The sequence below is a fragment of the Ochotona curzoniae genome, unplaced genomic scaffold (assembly GCF_017591425.1).
Source record: "Ochotona curzoniae isolate NIBS_2020 unplaced genomic scaffold, NIBS_Ocur_1.0 scaffold_2453, whole genome shotgun sequence".
Lineage (NCBI taxonomy): Eukaryota > Metazoa > Chordata > Mammalia > Lagomorpha > Ochotonidae > Ochotona > Ochotona curzoniae.
The window spans coordinates 20,514,305-20,530,403 of NW_024467094.1; the positions used below are offsets into that span (position 1 = coordinate 20,514,305).

The 16,099-nt window shown below is 62.0% G+C and overlaps 1 protein-coding gene across 1 annotated transcript; it reads left to right on the forward strand.

Annotated features, from left to right (window-relative positions):
* The first annotated feature begins 6,036 nt into the window (after window positions 1–6,036).
* TBX2 (T-box transcription factor 2) lies at window positions 6,037–14,415 on the forward strand. The gene is made up of 7 exons (XM_041000965.1): window positions 6,037–6,918; window positions 7,941–8,208; window positions 9,057–9,203; window positions 10,351–10,427; window positions 10,517–10,680; window positions 11,121–11,758; window positions 13,788–14,415. The coding sequence occupies exons 1-7, from the start codon at window positions 6,524–6,526 to the stop codon at window positions 14,238–14,240; spliced, it is 2,142 nt and encodes a 713-aa protein (XP_040856899.1). The 5' UTR covers window positions 6,037–6,523; the 3' UTR covers window positions 14,241–14,415.
* Window positions 14,416–16,099: the final 1,684 nt, after the last annotated feature.

Sequence of the window (16,099 nt, forward strand, 5' to 3'; positions counted from 1 at the left end):
TCCCTGAGTTGCTGGAATCAGGGGCCTTGCCAAAGCCTGAGCAGATCCCTGTGGGCCTGACCCTGTGCCCTGGCTCCCGAATCCCAACCCTTGAATGCGCAACTGAGAATGGAGCACCATTGGGAATGAAAAGGACAAGTTCTCCTTGGGAATTTGGGTGAAGCCCAACGTAAGTCCTCCCGCTCCTCACCTGTTACCACAGCTAGTGCATACTGGGTGGCAGTCAAGGCCTGCCCAGCCCTTGATGCGTGCTGGCAGGTGGCTGTGAGACGCATCAGAGCTTGACAAAAGCCAGGGAGACTTTATCTTTAGGGCATTTCTTTGGGGAATTGTGTCTTTTCAAACTCAGAAGATGAAAGAGCAGTCAGGTGGAGGTGGGTGTCATGCATAAAATTCTGTTGAAATCTTAGATGAGGACAGTTTTGTTCCCTCCTCCTCTCCATTCTGTATCAAAATGAGAAGCAACAAAGAGAGAGGGGCTGGGAGCAAACAGGCTGGGCAAGAAGATAAGTGCTGGCTGCCACTTCCAAGAGACCCCAGGTGGCCTTGCAGGATTGAAGGAAACCCAAGGAGCCAGGCATGGTTGGGCTGAAGTTTAATGACCATCTGTGGAGGAGTCAGGGTCACAGACAAGCAGGATTTCCCATCCAGCCCGCCTCCAACCAGAGCCAGGGCAGCTCCCCAGCCACACACCCTGTCCCACCTCTCACCCCATAGCAGATAATCTCCAGCCCCTCCTTGTGTCACTTGGAAAAAGGGGCCTGAGTCACACTAGGCTGTGCAGGCTGTCCCTCCCACTGGGACACTGCACAGGGGAAGTGTACTAGAGCGAGGCATGCTGGAGCCAGTGGAGGGCCTGGGCAGACAGAGGGGGCCCACAGGAGGAGTGACAGCCTTTTCCCCCTTTAGATGAGTTGGAGACACTAATGTACCTAGAGTGGCCCCCACCATCCTGCCTGTCTATGGGGACAGGGGGCAGGGCGCCCAGTTCCCTATGGATGGGACCAGAAGTTCAGGAAGCCTGCAGCCCTCTGAGCTCACCCTGGGGCATATCATAGGGTTGGGGCAAAGACCTTGCTACAGGGGACTTTGGATTGGCAGCTCACAGTCTGGAGATCCCCCTGCCTAGCCTTTCCCCTACTGTGGGGGTAAACAGCTGTGGCCACCTCCGGCCAGGGAAAGTGGTGGGTGTCTCCTAGACTTGGCGGGACAATCTGGTTATTCATCTGCTTACAGTCAGGGCAACTCTTGGAGGAGGGACAGGGATAAGAGAGGCCAGATAAGCCAGGCCCCATGGTGGCTGCCCCTGGAGTTCAGGTTATCAGAAAGGCCTTGGGCCTGGCCCCTGGCTAATTGGGGACATCAAGGACTCTGCCATAGGCCACAATCAGCTGGAAGTGTGAGCTGGGGCCCTGAGCTGGGGTGGGTATTGCCTTACTGCCACTGGGCCTGGATGTGCCATATATTGTTGGCTACAGGTAACCTCCAGGGCAATCTCCACTTCACCCCCAGCAGCCAGTGACCTCATGAAGGCATCAACTAGGAGGTCATCATTGAAACATCAATCTAATAGCTGTGGGCCAGTGACCTTAAGGAAACTACTGGACCTGATTCTGGGCAAATTGCTAGGGACTCCTCAATGTATTGGAGGATAAACGTAACTTCATAATCTGGATCAAGAAGCTGAGGGACTCAGAGAGGCATCTCCAAGAGGGCCTGGGGTTCATGGGAGAAGGTACCCAGGCACACACAGCTCCCAGGGACATAGGCAGGGGCCCAATCAGGCAGCCTCAGGCCACAGCTGGAGATGGATCCTGAGTAGTGGTCACAGAGTCTAACCCAGAACAGCACTGAACCATCCTCATTTTGCAAATGCCAGGCTGAAACCAGATAAGGGCAGGGCCTTGTCCAAGGCCACAGAATCACACAGCTGGTCAGCTAGTCCCTGTCTGCACCTTGCACCTAGTCCCCTTCCTGGGGGGCCACAATCTGAGCTGTCCCCCTCCCTTTTAGGACTTGCCCTCATACTCCAGTGCCCTACCCCTCCTTAAGCTCCCTTCCTGTCTGTGAAACTGCTTGTCCCTGTGTAGCTGGGAAGGCATACCATCTATGTGTCCTCCCTGCAGAGCCCAGGCCAAGGCAGAAGGTGGAGGCTGGCTCCACAGCCATGGTGGCATCCGCTCCTGGGAGGGGGTACATCTGGGCTAGTTCTCCATCCCAGCTCTGCCCCAGAAGTTGCAGGACCTCAGATGCTTCAGAGTCTTCCTCGGTAAGGAAGGATCTGTGTGTAAGGAAGGGCCTGGGGACAAAGGGTGGGGAAGGGAGTTTGGGTGCAGAGGCTTGAGATGTTGTACCAAGGAGTCCATGGCGCGGCACAGGGAGGGAATAGGTGGCCGGGCTGCATCCTGCAACGTGACTCTTCCACCACAAGCTGCTCCCTGGAGAAGGCAATCAAGAGCCTGGGCTGAGGGTGGGGGTAGTGGGGGGTGCCAGGCGGTGCCCCAGCCGCAAGTGGGTCCGACCTGGAAGTTCTTCCTGAGCTTTATCTCCTTGCCCGAAGCCGCGCATCCGTGCCCTAGCAAGTTTACAGGTGCGAGTCTCGCTGGGGCCTGGCCTCCAGGTCCCAAGTGCACAGCTGTGAAACACGGGTTCGCAGCCCCAGCGTTCAGCGATCCCCAGGCCCTGGGGAAGTCACGCAGGGCAGGATGAGGTGACCTGCAGCTGGTTCTCCTATTCTGGCCCTGAGCGACGCCCCTCCCCCAGGCCAGGTCTGTCCCCTCTCTGGGAAGATAAGCTGGGCCCCGCCTCTGCAGCCACCGGGGAGACCAGGGCCCCGGCCACACAGGCCGGCAGATGCACTTCCCGGGGCCTAACTGGAGGAAGTGTCCCCGCCGCCAGGCCTGGTGCAAGACGGCGGCCACACGGCCACCAAGAGGGGTCATGCCATCGGGCCCCACCCCTCAGCCCCAGCCCAGCGGCCGGCCCTGCGCGGGGTAATTGGGACAGGAGGGAGGCGAGCGGCAGGCGGAGGCCCCAGAGAGACTGCGCGCCTGTCAGCCACAATTTGTTTAAGTGGACGGGACAGCCGGGCCGCTGCGGGCTGGGGTCACCGAGGCCGCGGCCCCCATCTCAGCCAGACCCGGGACCGCGGGGGAGCCCAGCCGGGCCGCTAAAGCGGGCTGGCTGGCGCCAAGGCTCCGGGAGGTATGGGGCCCGCGGAGAAGCCGGGCAGGGGGAAGCCGAGCGTGCTGGTGGGGACGCCCGCCCTCAGTCTCCCCGGGTATAAGGAAGGACTTGCGCGTGTGCCCGCAGCGCCAGACTGTCACGCACGGCCCCGCGCTGGACCCAGGCGCTGCCCATGCCACGGCAGGCGGGTACCAGCCTCGCGCCAGTCGCCCACAGCACCCACCCCTGCAAGACTTGCCGCCGTCCCTCCACGCGGGTCACGCAAACCCAAGCCCCACCACACAGGCGAGGACTCCAACGGGAACCCCGGGCACGGCCTCGACATGACCCTTAACCCCAAGGACGCTGCAGGCGGCACCCGCCTTCCCCACTAGGCTGGCCTTTAGCGGGAGACTGCGGCCCCGCTGGCGCCCAGACCCACCCCGCCTCGTTTCCTGGTTGCGGGAAGCGCGGGGGTGGACGGACCGCCGCGCGCACCAGGGCTGAGGTCGCCAGGCTGCACCGCCCGATGCCCGGGCCCGGGACCGCCCGGGAGAGGGAGGGGCAGCTGAGCGCGCGTCCCCCGCCCGTCTGTGGGGCCCAGCCGATGCGAAGTGACAGGGGCCGGAGCTTTGTTGTGGAGCCTCGGCCGCCTGGCGCCAACCGCCCCCGCCCGTGCCCTCCCCCTGCATCCCCGGGCGGCCCGCGAGGCGCCCCCCGGGGCCTCTTAAAGAGACACGCACACTCGGCCCGGGGACTCCCTCTGGGGCGCCGGCTCCTGGGAAGCAGGAGGGGGCAGGGCGCGGGCGAGGCGGGGGAGGGGCCCGGCGCCGCTCCTGGGCCGCCGGCCTCCCCAGCGCCGGCTCTTGGAGAGGGGGTTTGCTTGTGGCAGGACCCCGGAGCTGCAGAGAGAAGGAAGGTGGGGCGGGGCAAACGGTGGGATCTAGCCCGAGAGCGAAGCCTGTGACCACCGAGGGAACAGCCTATGGCTGTGTAGGTGGAATCGCGGTCCCCAAGTGCTGCCTCCACGGGTTTCGTAAGCAAATAGCCCAAGCCTGTGGGACCCCCCCCACACACACCAGGCCAGCCTCGGACTCTTCCCCCTGGAGAATGTCCAAAATGCATATCCTTCAAGGCGCACACTTTCTAACGAATACTACCACACACACACACACACACACACACACACACACACACACACACACACACACACACACACAGCCCCCAGGCCCGACTCGGGCACATGGTGGAAGAAAGCCGCCCCAGCGGTTATCTGGCCACAAACGTGTCCACACACACACACTGCTCTGCAGGGTTAGACGCCAGCCCATGCCGAAGCCCACACGGTTTTGGCCCTGGCTGTGTAGACGCCGCCGCTGCCCCTCTGAAGCTTTGTTCCCCCCAGAAGCTTCGTTCTGGGCAGAAGGGAAAGACCCAGCGGCTGCGGGAAGGCGGCTGTGGGGAACTGCGAGAGCCCCAGGGCTGGCTCCAAAAAGTAGAAAAACGGTTTCAGAGACCAAACGGGCTCTGGGATCCAGAACCCGCCTTGGCTAATACGACCCAAAAGGGTGCGCAGCGGCGGGTAGAGCACCACTGAGTGTGCAGTGGACGTGCCCTCCGCGTGTGTCCAACTCAGCTGCACAGGTATGGGCGGCTGGGGGACGGGAGGGTCACTGGCGGTGAGAACAGGTGCCGTGTGGCCTCTCGAGACGCGCCCTCCAGGAACCAGCGCTAGCCCGAATGGAGGCAAGTACTGAGGTCGCTTTCCTTTGCCTGCGCACACCTTAATTTGCTGCGGCACCACACCAGGCGCCTCTGTCTCTCCCACCCCCTATCTCTCACTGCGAGAGAGGGGGTGAAAATCCTAGGGCTGCCAGAAGGCAGAAGACGGACCTATCCCAGAGGGGGCTCAACTACAGGTGGCTCGCAGACACCCAGACTCCCACTTGCGTTCCTTAGCACTCTTGAACCTGGGAGGCTTGCGCTTCCGAGACGCCACCAAAGTAGCCTAAGTGGCCCGGAGCAGAAGGAGGACGCGGGTGTGCAAATTGATCAAAGGGACGTGCAGTCTCCCGTACCGGGTGCAGCGAAAATTCACTTGGGCACAGGCGGAAAAAACCGAGCTGGGGTCGACCTGCGCTGGGCAATTCCCGCGCCTGCCAAAGTGCGCTCCCCTTCCTAGTCCCGAGGATCCACTGCTTTCTTGACCGCCCGAGGGCTCAGGTGCTGGGTTGCAGACCCAGACCAAAGCTGAGTCCAGAGCCTGCTGGGAACTCCAGGTTTCCTCCGAGTCCGTCAACAAGAGGAGGGCAGGCCAGGGATGCCCCGTGCTTCCCGAGTGCTGGGTTACGTCCCGCTCCCGCCCGCGCCGGCCCCCTCGGGGACGCTGCGGTGGTTCCACTCACCAACTCGCGCTACCTGGGTTCTGCTCCGGGACCTCGGCCGCCCAAGCCTCCCGACTCACCCGCCCACCGGCCTCGCTTTCCAGCTCCCGCAGCCTCCCTCCGGAGAGCGGGGTCCCCTGGGCGGCGCCGCGACAGGGAGCGGGGTCGGAGGCCGGGCTGGGGCGCGGGCCAGAGCGGCCTTGCCTCCGGGCGCAGGAGGAGGGCGCCCTCTCTCCTCACGGGGCCGTGTCAATGCTTTGCACTTGGGGCCGGCTGAGGCTGGGGTGGGGGGTTGGGGGGTCTTTCTCCGAGGCTCCTGGACCCAGACGGCCCCCCGCCTCGGGCTCTGTCCCAGGTCAGGTCGGCCCTCCACGCTTTCCAGTCCCCGCGCCGGCGGCGGCGACGGGCGCAGGCGGTGGGGTGGGGGCCGGGGCAGGGGGAGGGGTCTAGGGGCCCGTCGGCCCGTCATTGGTTAATATTTTATTCTGTTGACATGTTTTCTTACTGCTGAGGCTTCCGACACCTTCTCCCTGGTCCCCCTCCCTCGGCCGGAGCTTGGCCGGAGCTGTCAAAACCCCGCCCCCGGAGACCCACAATTGGTCCAAAAAGCGTAAAATCAGCAATCAAGGGGGGCCTGGCTCGTTAGCGCAGGGGATCCGAGCAGAGCAGGACATGTGAGATAGTCACAGTTTTCCAGAGATCACGACAAGATCTTACCAGTCGCGCGTGGTCCCCGGCGCCGGAGAGGGCCAGCCCAGCCCAGCCCAACCCCGCGCGCGGAGTCCCCTCCACCCCCGCGCCCAGAGCGCCCCGCGCCCCTTTGCGGACCGCGCGGGACAAGGAGCAGAGAGGAGCGGAGCCGCTGCCGCGCCCGCGGCCAGAGCCGTCCGTCCTCAGCGCGCAGCCGCCCGGGCCGGGGGTCCGAGCCGCGCGCCCCCGGCCCCGGCCCCCGGGCGCCTGGGCCGGATGTCCCGATGAGAGAGCCGGCGCTGGCAGCCAGCGCCATGGCTTACCACCCTTTCCACGCGCCACGGCCCGCCGACTTCCCCATGTCCGCCTTCCTGGCGGCGGCGCAGCCTTCCTTCTTCCCGGCGCTCGCGCTACCGCCCGGAGCGCTGGCCAAGCCGCTACCCGACCCGGGCCTGGCGGGGGCGGCGGCCGCAGCGGCAGCGGCCGCAGCGGCGGCCGAGGCGGGGCTGCACGTCTCGGCACTCGGCCCGCACCCGCCCGCCGCGCATCTGCGCTCGCTCAAGAGCCTGGAGCCGGAGGACGAGGTGGAGGACGACCCCAAGGTGACGCTGGAGGCCAAGGAACTGTGGGACCAGTTCCATAAGCTGGGCACGGAGATGGTCATCACCAAGTCTGGGAGGTAGGGAGCCGGCGGGCGAGCGGGCGGGCTGGCTGGGGACCCACGGCACCGGTCAGCGCCGTGCCCTCAACTCGCGGCTCGGAGCTTCCGTCCACCCCTGCGCCTGCTTCGCTCCGGCAGAAGATACTACATTGGCTTTTCTCTTTTGGCACCGGGGCGAATTTTTTTAAAAAATGAAAACATCAAAATCCTACGAATGAAATAAAACGAAATTTTGCTCCAAAAGAACAGTCCGAACCGTTCTGGGTCACAAAGCCGAGAAGGCCTGGAGGCTCGGTCTTGGCCGGTGTCTTCAACCCCGTGGCCTCACTTTGCGGCCTTCGGGTGGGTCTCAGAGCTCCCAGCAGATTCAGTGTCCCCCCATGCTCTCTACCTGGATCCCGGGGCCCTCATTCGGGCCCCACGCACCACACACACCAGGCCGAACGCTCGGCTCTCGGCTGAGGCCGCAGTGAAGCTGAGCCTGTGGTTCCAGGCGGCCTAGAGTCTTTCCCTGGCCGGAACTTGGAGCTAGGAACGCACACCCGTGCTACCACAGGCCTTAAAGCCAGCAGGAAGCCACAGTCCCCCACCCTCCACCCTGCCACTCAGCCTCAGCTTCAGAGGATCCAGGCCTGGAGCTCACCCTCTTCCCCCGAACTTCAGGGTGGAGGTTCCTGGTTAGGCTCTGCAACCTAAAACAACACCTTCTGAACTTACTTTGGGAGCTTCCCTTGCAAGTGAGCGTTAAACCCTGAAGGAGGTTCGGGAAGATTCAGGAAACCTGATGTATTTCTACAAGGGCCCAGATTTCTTTCATCTGGGAATCACAGAGAGGATCGCCAAATCTGAGCAGCGGGGTGGGGGGTAAGGGGAAGCCGTGGAAGGGACGGTCTGGCTACCAAAAAGGGGATCTGGGAGGAACAAGAGGGCAGAACAGGGACCACAGGGGTTGGAGTAGGCCTTCCAGGCACTGCTGCACAGCTGGGGACAAGGGTCCTGGACACAAATCCCAATGGCATCTCCCCTACCCCCATTCCTAGGCGGATGTTCCCCCCCTTCAAGGTTCGAGTCAGTGGCCTGGACAAGAAGGCCAAGTACATCCTGCTTATGGACATTGTGGCCGCCGACGATTGCCGCTATAAGTTCCACAACTCCCGCTGGATGGTGGCAGGCAAGGCTGACCCGGAGATGCCCAAACGCATGTACATCCACCCGGACAGCCCGGCCACTGGGGAGCAGTGGATGGCTAAGCCTGTGGCCTTCCACAAACTGAAACTGACCAACAACATCTCTGACAAGCATGGCTTCGTGAGTGTGGGACAGAGGTGGGGATGGGGTCCAAAAGCCCAGCACCCCACCCTATAACTGGGCAAGAGCTGGGTGCCAGGATCTTTTGGCCCAGAATGCCCCTGCCCAGGACACCACCTGGTGAACTACACCTGCAGGGCCTGGGGGAATGACCTGGCGGGTGGCGGCCAGTAAGCTCCAGGCCACTTCCAGTTCCAGGTCCTGTCTGACCTTTGAGAGTAGCTCCTGAAGTCAGGCAAGAGGCAGGTGCTGTGGGACTGGCCGGTCGCAGCCGGTTAACCACTTCTGGCCTGTATTGTTGGTACGCTCATGACTTCAGCTTATACCTCATTCTTCCCTTAAGACTAGAGGATTTAAATGTTGAGCCAGCCTCGCTGAGACCTTTCCCTCCTAGCACAGACAGGTGCCCAAGCTGGATATTAGAGAGCTCTCCACTTAGCCTGAGCCCCGGCAAGCTAGGCTGGGGTGCCCATAGAACAAAAGAAAATTCCCCTTGTGAGGTAGGGCAGTCTGTGAGCTATCACCTGGGGAAGGTCCCACTGCTTTCTTCTAGGAGGAACCAGGAAGAGAGGTTACAAATGAGCTATAGGTAGCTTTCGTGCTTTGCGTTGTTGTTTTGTTTCCTTTAATTTCTGACTTGTAGGGGAGTAATTTATCAAAGGTGAAAGAAAACGGGTGTGAGAAAGAAAAGTAAGAGAAAGAAAAAAAGAACTGTACATTAGGAAAAATGAGAGTGGAATGAGGCAGAACCAAAAAAATGAGAGATAGAGGGGCGGTCTGGTCCCTGGAGAGCAGGAGACTGGAACCGGGGGCTGGGGGCTGCTGGCTGACCCGCACCCTCCCCGCAGACCATCCTAAACTCTATGCACAAGTACCAGCCGCGCTTCCACATCGTGCGGGCCAACGACATCCTCAAGTTACCGTACAGCACCTTCCGCACTTACGTCTTCCCGGAAACCGACTTCATCGCGGTCACCGCTTACCAGAATGACAAGGTGCGCGCCGGTGGCATGCCCAGGTGCCCCCTCCCTCCAGCAGACTCCAGCACTCCACTCACCCCCCACCCCGCATCTTTGGCTGTCGCTCACCACTTCTGTCCGGTCACACACCCCCCCACCCCCCGCCGTGGCACCCACAGCCCCAAGGGTACCTATGCACCCTCTCCCCAGAGACACCCACAGCTGGGCGCTCGTTCGCAGGCAGATATTTACTTAGTAATTAACAGAAACTAGGCGCCCGTGCTGACATTTTTACGTTTTATTCGTTTATGTCTTGGCTCAGGAATAAAAATTTAAATGAAGCGAAGCGAAGGCGCGGGGGCATTCTGCCCAGGCTTTACCAACACTAGAACTAGAGGCCAGTTTTCACTTTCCCAAGGGAGATAGAGGGTGGAACAGATGACAGCCCCCTCCCCAAGTATCCCACGCTACTGCTGCTTTCGGTTTGGCCAGGCTCATGACTCTTTGGGAAGCGCTCAGAGAATTTTCACTCGAGTTTAAGGATTTATCCTGCTGGCTACATATCTACCACCCCACCGCCCAATGCACTGGGATAGAGACACCTCCCCATACACACACACACTAGGCAGGCGCCCTTGTGCACCACTGTTTGGAGAGCAAAGGGGTCCCAGTGGCAGCAGAGGTCCTTTCGGCTTGGTGGGTCAGGGGACCCGCCCGGCTCGCGTGCATGGTTGGATTCATGCTGAGATGTGTGAATTCATTTGGTTCTGTGAGCGCGAGTTTGTGCTGTGTGCGCAGAGGTCCGCTCCGGCCGTGCGTGCGGGGATCGGTGCGAGTATGGGCGGGCTCGCCTGCACGGGGCTCGGGTAGGTGTGCGCCCGCTCCTGAGCGTGGCGTTTCACTCGCGGTGAGGGCAGGCCTGTTTGGTTTACTGGCTTGAGCTAGTTCAACCACTAGGGCCTGTGCGTGAAGATTATTCTTTGAATAAACTTACTGGGGGAGAGACCCTGACACCTTACTTTGGGCGCATGGGCTGGCGCGGGGTGAAGGCAAGGGTATTGCCAAGTGGACACTACCCGGGGCTTCTCTTTGGCCGGAGGCCTCTGGTCGAGCCGTGGCCTGACCCAGAGCCTTCCTCTTCCCGCCTCTCCACCCCCCCCCCCCCCCCCCCGCGACCCCGCAGATTACGCAGCTGAAGATTGACAACAATCCGTTTGCCAAGGGCTTCCGAGACACCGGGAACGGTCGGCGCGAGAAAAGGTGAGGGCTGAGCGGGCCGGCCCGCGGCGGGTGCCCTGGGGAGCGGGCCGGCGCGCACCGAGCTGACCTGCTCGCTTGCTGGCCCCCAGGAAGCAGCTCACGTTGCCCACGCTGCGGCTGTACGAGGAGCATTGCAAACCTGAACGCGATGGCGCCGACTCGGACACCTCATCCTGCGACCCTCCGACTGCGCGGGAACCGCCGCCTTCCCCGGGCGCAGCACCCAGCCCCCTGCGCCTGCAGCGGGCCCGAGGTGAGGGTCGAGCGGCCAGACCAGAGCGGGGAGCGGGCGCTGGGGAAGGACCGCTCAAGGCCCCGGATTGGCCTTTAGGTCAGCGAGCGGGTTTCATTTGCAAGGCCGGGTTAGACGGGGGAGTCAGAAATGAGTCGGTGCGGCACCTCTCCCCCACTCCCCAGCCCGGTGGCTACTGGTGCGCTCAGAGCGCAGGCCCTGGCGCTTGGTGGGACTCGACAGTCCGGGTCTCTGGACCGAAGCTCGGTTTCACTGTCAATACGGGGTCCTGCTTGAGGTGACTCCTAGTCGCTCTCTCGCCCGAAATCCCGGATCCCTGGGACTCGACCTCCGCAAGGACGGACAATCCCAGGCCGCCCGAACGGGGTACAGACCCTGGGGAAAGGCTTAGCATCGCTGCCCGCCCAGGTCTCTCATTCAGTCATCCTCTCTAACCACAGCCGAGGAGAAGTCGTGCGCTGCAGACAGCGACCCGGAGCCAGAACAGCTGACGGAAGAGCGCACCGGGGTGGCTTTAGGCCGCAGCCAGGCTCAAGACAGCGCCAGTCCCCCACGCTTGACCGAACCTGAACGTGCCAGAGAGCTGCGCAGTCCCGACAGGGGAAAGGAGTCTGCCGAGAGTGGTGGAGACAGTCTGTTTGGCCTGAGGAGCCTGGAAAAGGAGCGAGGCGAGGCCCGGAGGAAGGACGAAGGGCGCAAGGAGACGGCAGAAGGCAAAGAGCCTGGCTTGGCGCCACTAGTGGTGCAGACAGACAGCGCGTCCCCGCTGGGTGCCGGACACCTGCCCGGCTTGGCCTTTTCCAGCCATCTGCACGGGCAGCAATTCTTTGGGCCTTTAGGAGCCGGCCAGCCGCTCTTCCTTCACCCAGGACAGTTCGCCATGGGCCCTGGCGCCTTCTCCGCCATGGGCATGGGTCACCTGCTGGCCTCGGTAGCAGGTGGTGGCGGCAACGGTGGAGGTGCAGGACCTGGGACTGCCACGGGGCTGGATGCAGGCGGGCTGGGTCCCGCAGCCAGCGCAGCGAGTACCGCAGCTCCCTTCCCGTTCCACCTCTCCCAGCACATGCTGGCATCTCAGGTAAGGCTTGTGTTGCCATGACTGCAAAAAGGAGGGCGAGGGCCGGAACTAAGGTGGGCGGAGGATTTGAGGGGCGCCACTGGAGCCTCCAGCTGGCACAAACTCCAAGGGGGTAAGGTGGAGAATCCACCTGATTTCCATCCCACCTGCATTCTGAGAGGAAAACTAGGTTGTGGGTCTGGCCATGGCGATGCCCTGACTCCAGGGTGCACTTGGTCAAGTCCTTGCTCTTTTTTGGACCTGTTTGCTCCCCTACAATCTCAGCTGGGAGTCACTGGTAGATACTTTCTCACTGACTGGGGGGTGCCCTGGGAAGTTCACTCTCCTGGTTCCAGAAAACTTTGGAGGGACACAAACACTGCTGGCTTGCTCTCCATCCTGAGAGTCTAGGGTGACAGAAAGAGGGAGGAGTGAATCCTTCACCATTTTTTTCACCACTGGCCACCAAAACGCACCCCACTTCCAGACACCTCTTTCTTTGCAGTCCCTCTCAGAAGTCCCCCTCCCAGACCAAGGACAGGCTGGGCTTCCTCCACCTGAGCCCCCTCTCACTCTCCTCCCCACATCCCATCCCATCTCAGCATAGGAGGGGATTCAGTGCCCTGGGGCCCAGATGAAATTCTGAGCTCCCAGGAGACAGGTTATGAAAATGTGGCCAGCGGCATAAGAAGGAGATCCAATGGGGAGAACAGCCTCTTTGGTTACTTGAGTGGAATATCCCCTGTGGAAAGATTTGGAATCTCTTCATTCATTTTCTTCCCTCTGAGGTTTCTGGCAAATTGAACCCTTGAGATCTTATCTCAGGAGCAGGAAAAGAGTTCAGATTTGAGAAAGTGCCTTTGGTTCAGAGATGCGTTGTAAACAGCTCAGCATCAGAGTGTGCACTGGTCTTCTCACACTGGCTATTGTCAGTCTGGAGTGTGCTGGAGGGGAAACCTTCAGGGAATGGAGGTCAGGGCCGGGGCAGGGAAGTGGTACAGAAAGGGGGGCAGGGGTGCTGTGTGTGAAGGGTGCATCCTCCCCAGACCCACTGGTGAGCAGCAGGGGCCTTACAGGTGTGCAAGGCCTGGGTGCGTGCTCCCAGAACCCACTAGCTGCTGCTGGTAGGTTCCCAGGCCAGCCACCAGGTAGGGCCGAACCCTGGTGGTGGGGAGGGGAGGCAGGTCCTGAGGGCCCTTTCTTTCCTCTAGACCTAAAATGACATCTGAGTGTGCAGGGGGGCTGGACCCCCTTCTGGAAGGCTATTTTCTCCCAGCTTGAGTCAGGCCAGGCCACTTAGCGGAGGGAACCCTTCTTGCACAGGTTGGACGATTTTTAATTGTCTGAACGTGGTGGCCACCAGAGCTCAGGCACAGAGTGGGCAGGGCTTCCTGGCTGCTATACTCCCCCATTACTGGGGCCTGTGGGCCTTCCCCCAGCTGCACTGAGGGCCTGCCAGGAGTTCTTTGGAGCCTATGTAGGCCAGTCTATGAGCAGGTTGGCACCTGTGCCCTGCTCCTGGCCAAGGCAGGAGGGGATCTGACCAAGCTTCCCTTCAGCCCATGCTCCCCTAGCCAGGCTCCTCTGGTACTCATAGACAAGCAGGGGTGTGAGGGACACTGTCCTCCCTGGCAGGACCTCTGCAGGCAGTCGAAGAGGCCAGAGTGTTACCTGGCCCTGTGCCTGCACTATTCACCAAAGATTCCAGGCCTTTGCCCATGCTAGTGCAGCCACCTGGAATGTCCTCTGCCTTCCCCCTCCCCACCTCCTGTAATTAATACCCAGCCCAGAACTTGGTGTTGCCAGGCCTTTGCATCCTAACCTGCAGTCATTGCACCTTACAGTGGAACTGGGCCATGGCCCCTGGCGCCCTGGTTCTTGCCTGCCTGTGCTGTCTGCCAAAGCTCAGGGTTGTGTGAGATCTGGCTTTCCATTTCCAAGACAGTAGGAGGCAAGGATTGCTTTATGGAGGGGGCACCTTCCATACCCAGCCTGCCCCAGAAGGCCCTCGGCAAGCTGTCTAACCTCCACCTTGTTCTCTGTTTTTCAGGGAATTCCAATGCCCACTTTCGGAGGCCTCTTCCCCTATCCCTACACCTACATGGCAGCCGCAGCTGCCGCCGCCTCTGCCTTGCCCGCCAGCAGCGCTGCGGCGGCGGCTGCTGCCGCTGCGGGCTCCCTATCCCGGAGCCCGTTCCTGGGCAGTGCCCGGCCCCGCCTGCGCTTCAGCCCCTACCAGATGCCGGTCACCATTCCGCCGAGCACTAGTCTCCTGGCCACCGGCCTGGCGGCCGAGGGCTCCAAGGCTGCGAGCGGCAGCAGCCGCGAGCCCAGCCCCCTGCCCGAGTTGGCCCTCCGCAAAGTAGGGGGTCCGGCCCGTGGCACCCTGTCGCCCAGTGGGTCTACCAAGGAGGCTGCCAGCGAACTGCAGAGCATCCAGAGACTGGTGAGTGGGCTGGAGAGCCAACGAGCCCTCTCCCCCGGCGGGGAGTCACCCAAGTGAGGGGGCTGAGCAGCCGCTCTGCCACTGCTGCCGCCGCCGCGCAGACCTCCCGGGCTGCCTGCGCCCCTGCTGCTTGGGACGTGTACAGCACAGAATGGGTATTTATTTAAATAAAGGAGCAAAAGCGGGCCGCAGCAGCCAAACTAGAGCCTCATCTGGCCACCGGGGCCGTGGGACAAGTCCCTGACCCGCAACCGGGAATCGAGTTGTCGGAATCAAGGTCACTTCAGAGCGACTGGGGTCGGTCCCGATCCGCTCCGGTGTGCAGGTGTCGATGGCGGGCTCTCCGGGCCTCCCACGCTCTGGAACAGGCCTCACCCTGGGAGCAGGGGGGCCTCGGAAAGAAGAAGGGGCTGGGGTCATCTGAGGGAGTCCCAGAGACCCTGGCCTTGAGCCTGGGCCGCTGCGTAAGGAAACGGGGATACAGGGGATGGCTGGAGCGGGTGAGGACTGCAGTGTAGACTTGACCTGGAGGGGTGTCCTGTTAGTTTGCCGCCTCTTTGAGAGTCCGGCGCCCTTCCCACCCAGCACCCGGGCAGTGCAGGGAGAGGCCTTGAGTCCCCATGGGATGGGGGGAAAGAATATTTATGAAATAAATGGTAATTTGTGTAAATAAGCTTTAAGGTCCCCAGAATATGCAAATTGGTATTAATTTATTCAAAGGTGTACATTGCTGTGTACATATATTTAGAGAGTAACTCACAGCGTTTAATTTTTTTTTCATTTTACATGAGCATCTATATTGTACAGGGCTGGGGGTGGGGTGCCCTTGGCGGCAGGAGAAGGCCCAGAGTCCACCCGGGGGCCCCTTCCTTTGCCAGCCCCTCTCGGCCCCTCGGCCCGGGCTCGGCTCGCCCCGGCCTGCGGGCTCCACCTCAGGTTTTCACTTTTCGCTCCAGAGAGAGAACGAAACGACAAAAAAACACGAGAAAACAATAAAACGCTACAACGCGAAGCGAACAGTGCGCTCTGTGGACCGCGGCGGGGCTGGGGCGCAGCCGGCGCGTGAGGGACTCGGCGGGGACCGGAGTCCAGGCGCCCCTCGCGCCTCCCGGGTGGCGGGCGGCGCCGGCGCGGGGCGCGGGCGGGGAGGGGAGGCGCCGTGCCGCCGCGCGCCCCTCGTGCGCCCCTCGTGCGCCCCTCGTGCGCCGCGCGCCCGGGCTCCCTCTGCTGGCCGCTGGCCTTCTGTGGGCCGCTCGTCTCCCTCCAGAGGCGCGGGAGTCAGGGGAGGCGCAGCCAAGGGCCGGGCCTCCGTGTCCCTCTCTGGGGAAACAATGCGAAAGCACCCCCGCTCGGCACTTCGGGGTGAGTGGACTGGGAAAGTGGGTGTCCCTGGCGACCTCAGCTCTCCTTCCCGAGCCGAGGTTCGACTCCACAGTCAAAAGCCTCCGCAAATACAGCGGACCCCCGAGTCTCCTCTCTGCTTCCGCCATCTGAACCTTGAGGAGGAACTTTCCTGTCAGGGCTAAAAGTTCTTGTCAGTCCTTTAAGTCCCTCCTGGAGGCTCCGTAACCCCACGCTTCTCTGCCTCCGTTTCCCCCTGCACAAGGGCGTGGCTGCCGTGCTCCTCTTAGAATGCTCCTTGCTCTTGACCCCCGCCTGTCCGCAGCGGAGAGCCCCGCACCTCACGGACCGCAGACGCCTCCATCCCCGAACCGGGCAGTGGGCAAGGGCCCTCGCTGCCGCGCTGGGCAGCCCGCCTGCCTCCTCTCCCTCTCTTCCCTGAACCTGGGCACTCTGGGCGAGCAGGCCGCCCACTTGGTCACCACGGGGTTCGGCGCAGGCGCTGGTCACCCACTCACCACGCGGGCCACGCGGGGCGGTGGCGTGGGCGTGGAGGCAGCGGTGAAGGTCGAGGC

Bases quoted from the DNA above. Each gene is read 5' to 3' on its own strand.
- TBX2 (XM_041000965.1), top strand. From the start codon at position 6,524: ATGAGAGAGCCGGCGCTGGCAGCCAGCGCCATGGCTTACCACCCTTTC. The intron at 9,204-10,350 runs GTGCGCGCCGGT...GCGACCCCGCAG, and splicing joins CCGCTTACCAGAATGACAAG to ATTACGCAGCTGAAGATTGA. The intron at 10,681-11,120 runs GTGAGGGTCGAG...CTCTAACCACAG, and splicing joins GCGCCTGCAGCGGGCCCGAG to CCGAGGAGAAGTCGTGCGCT.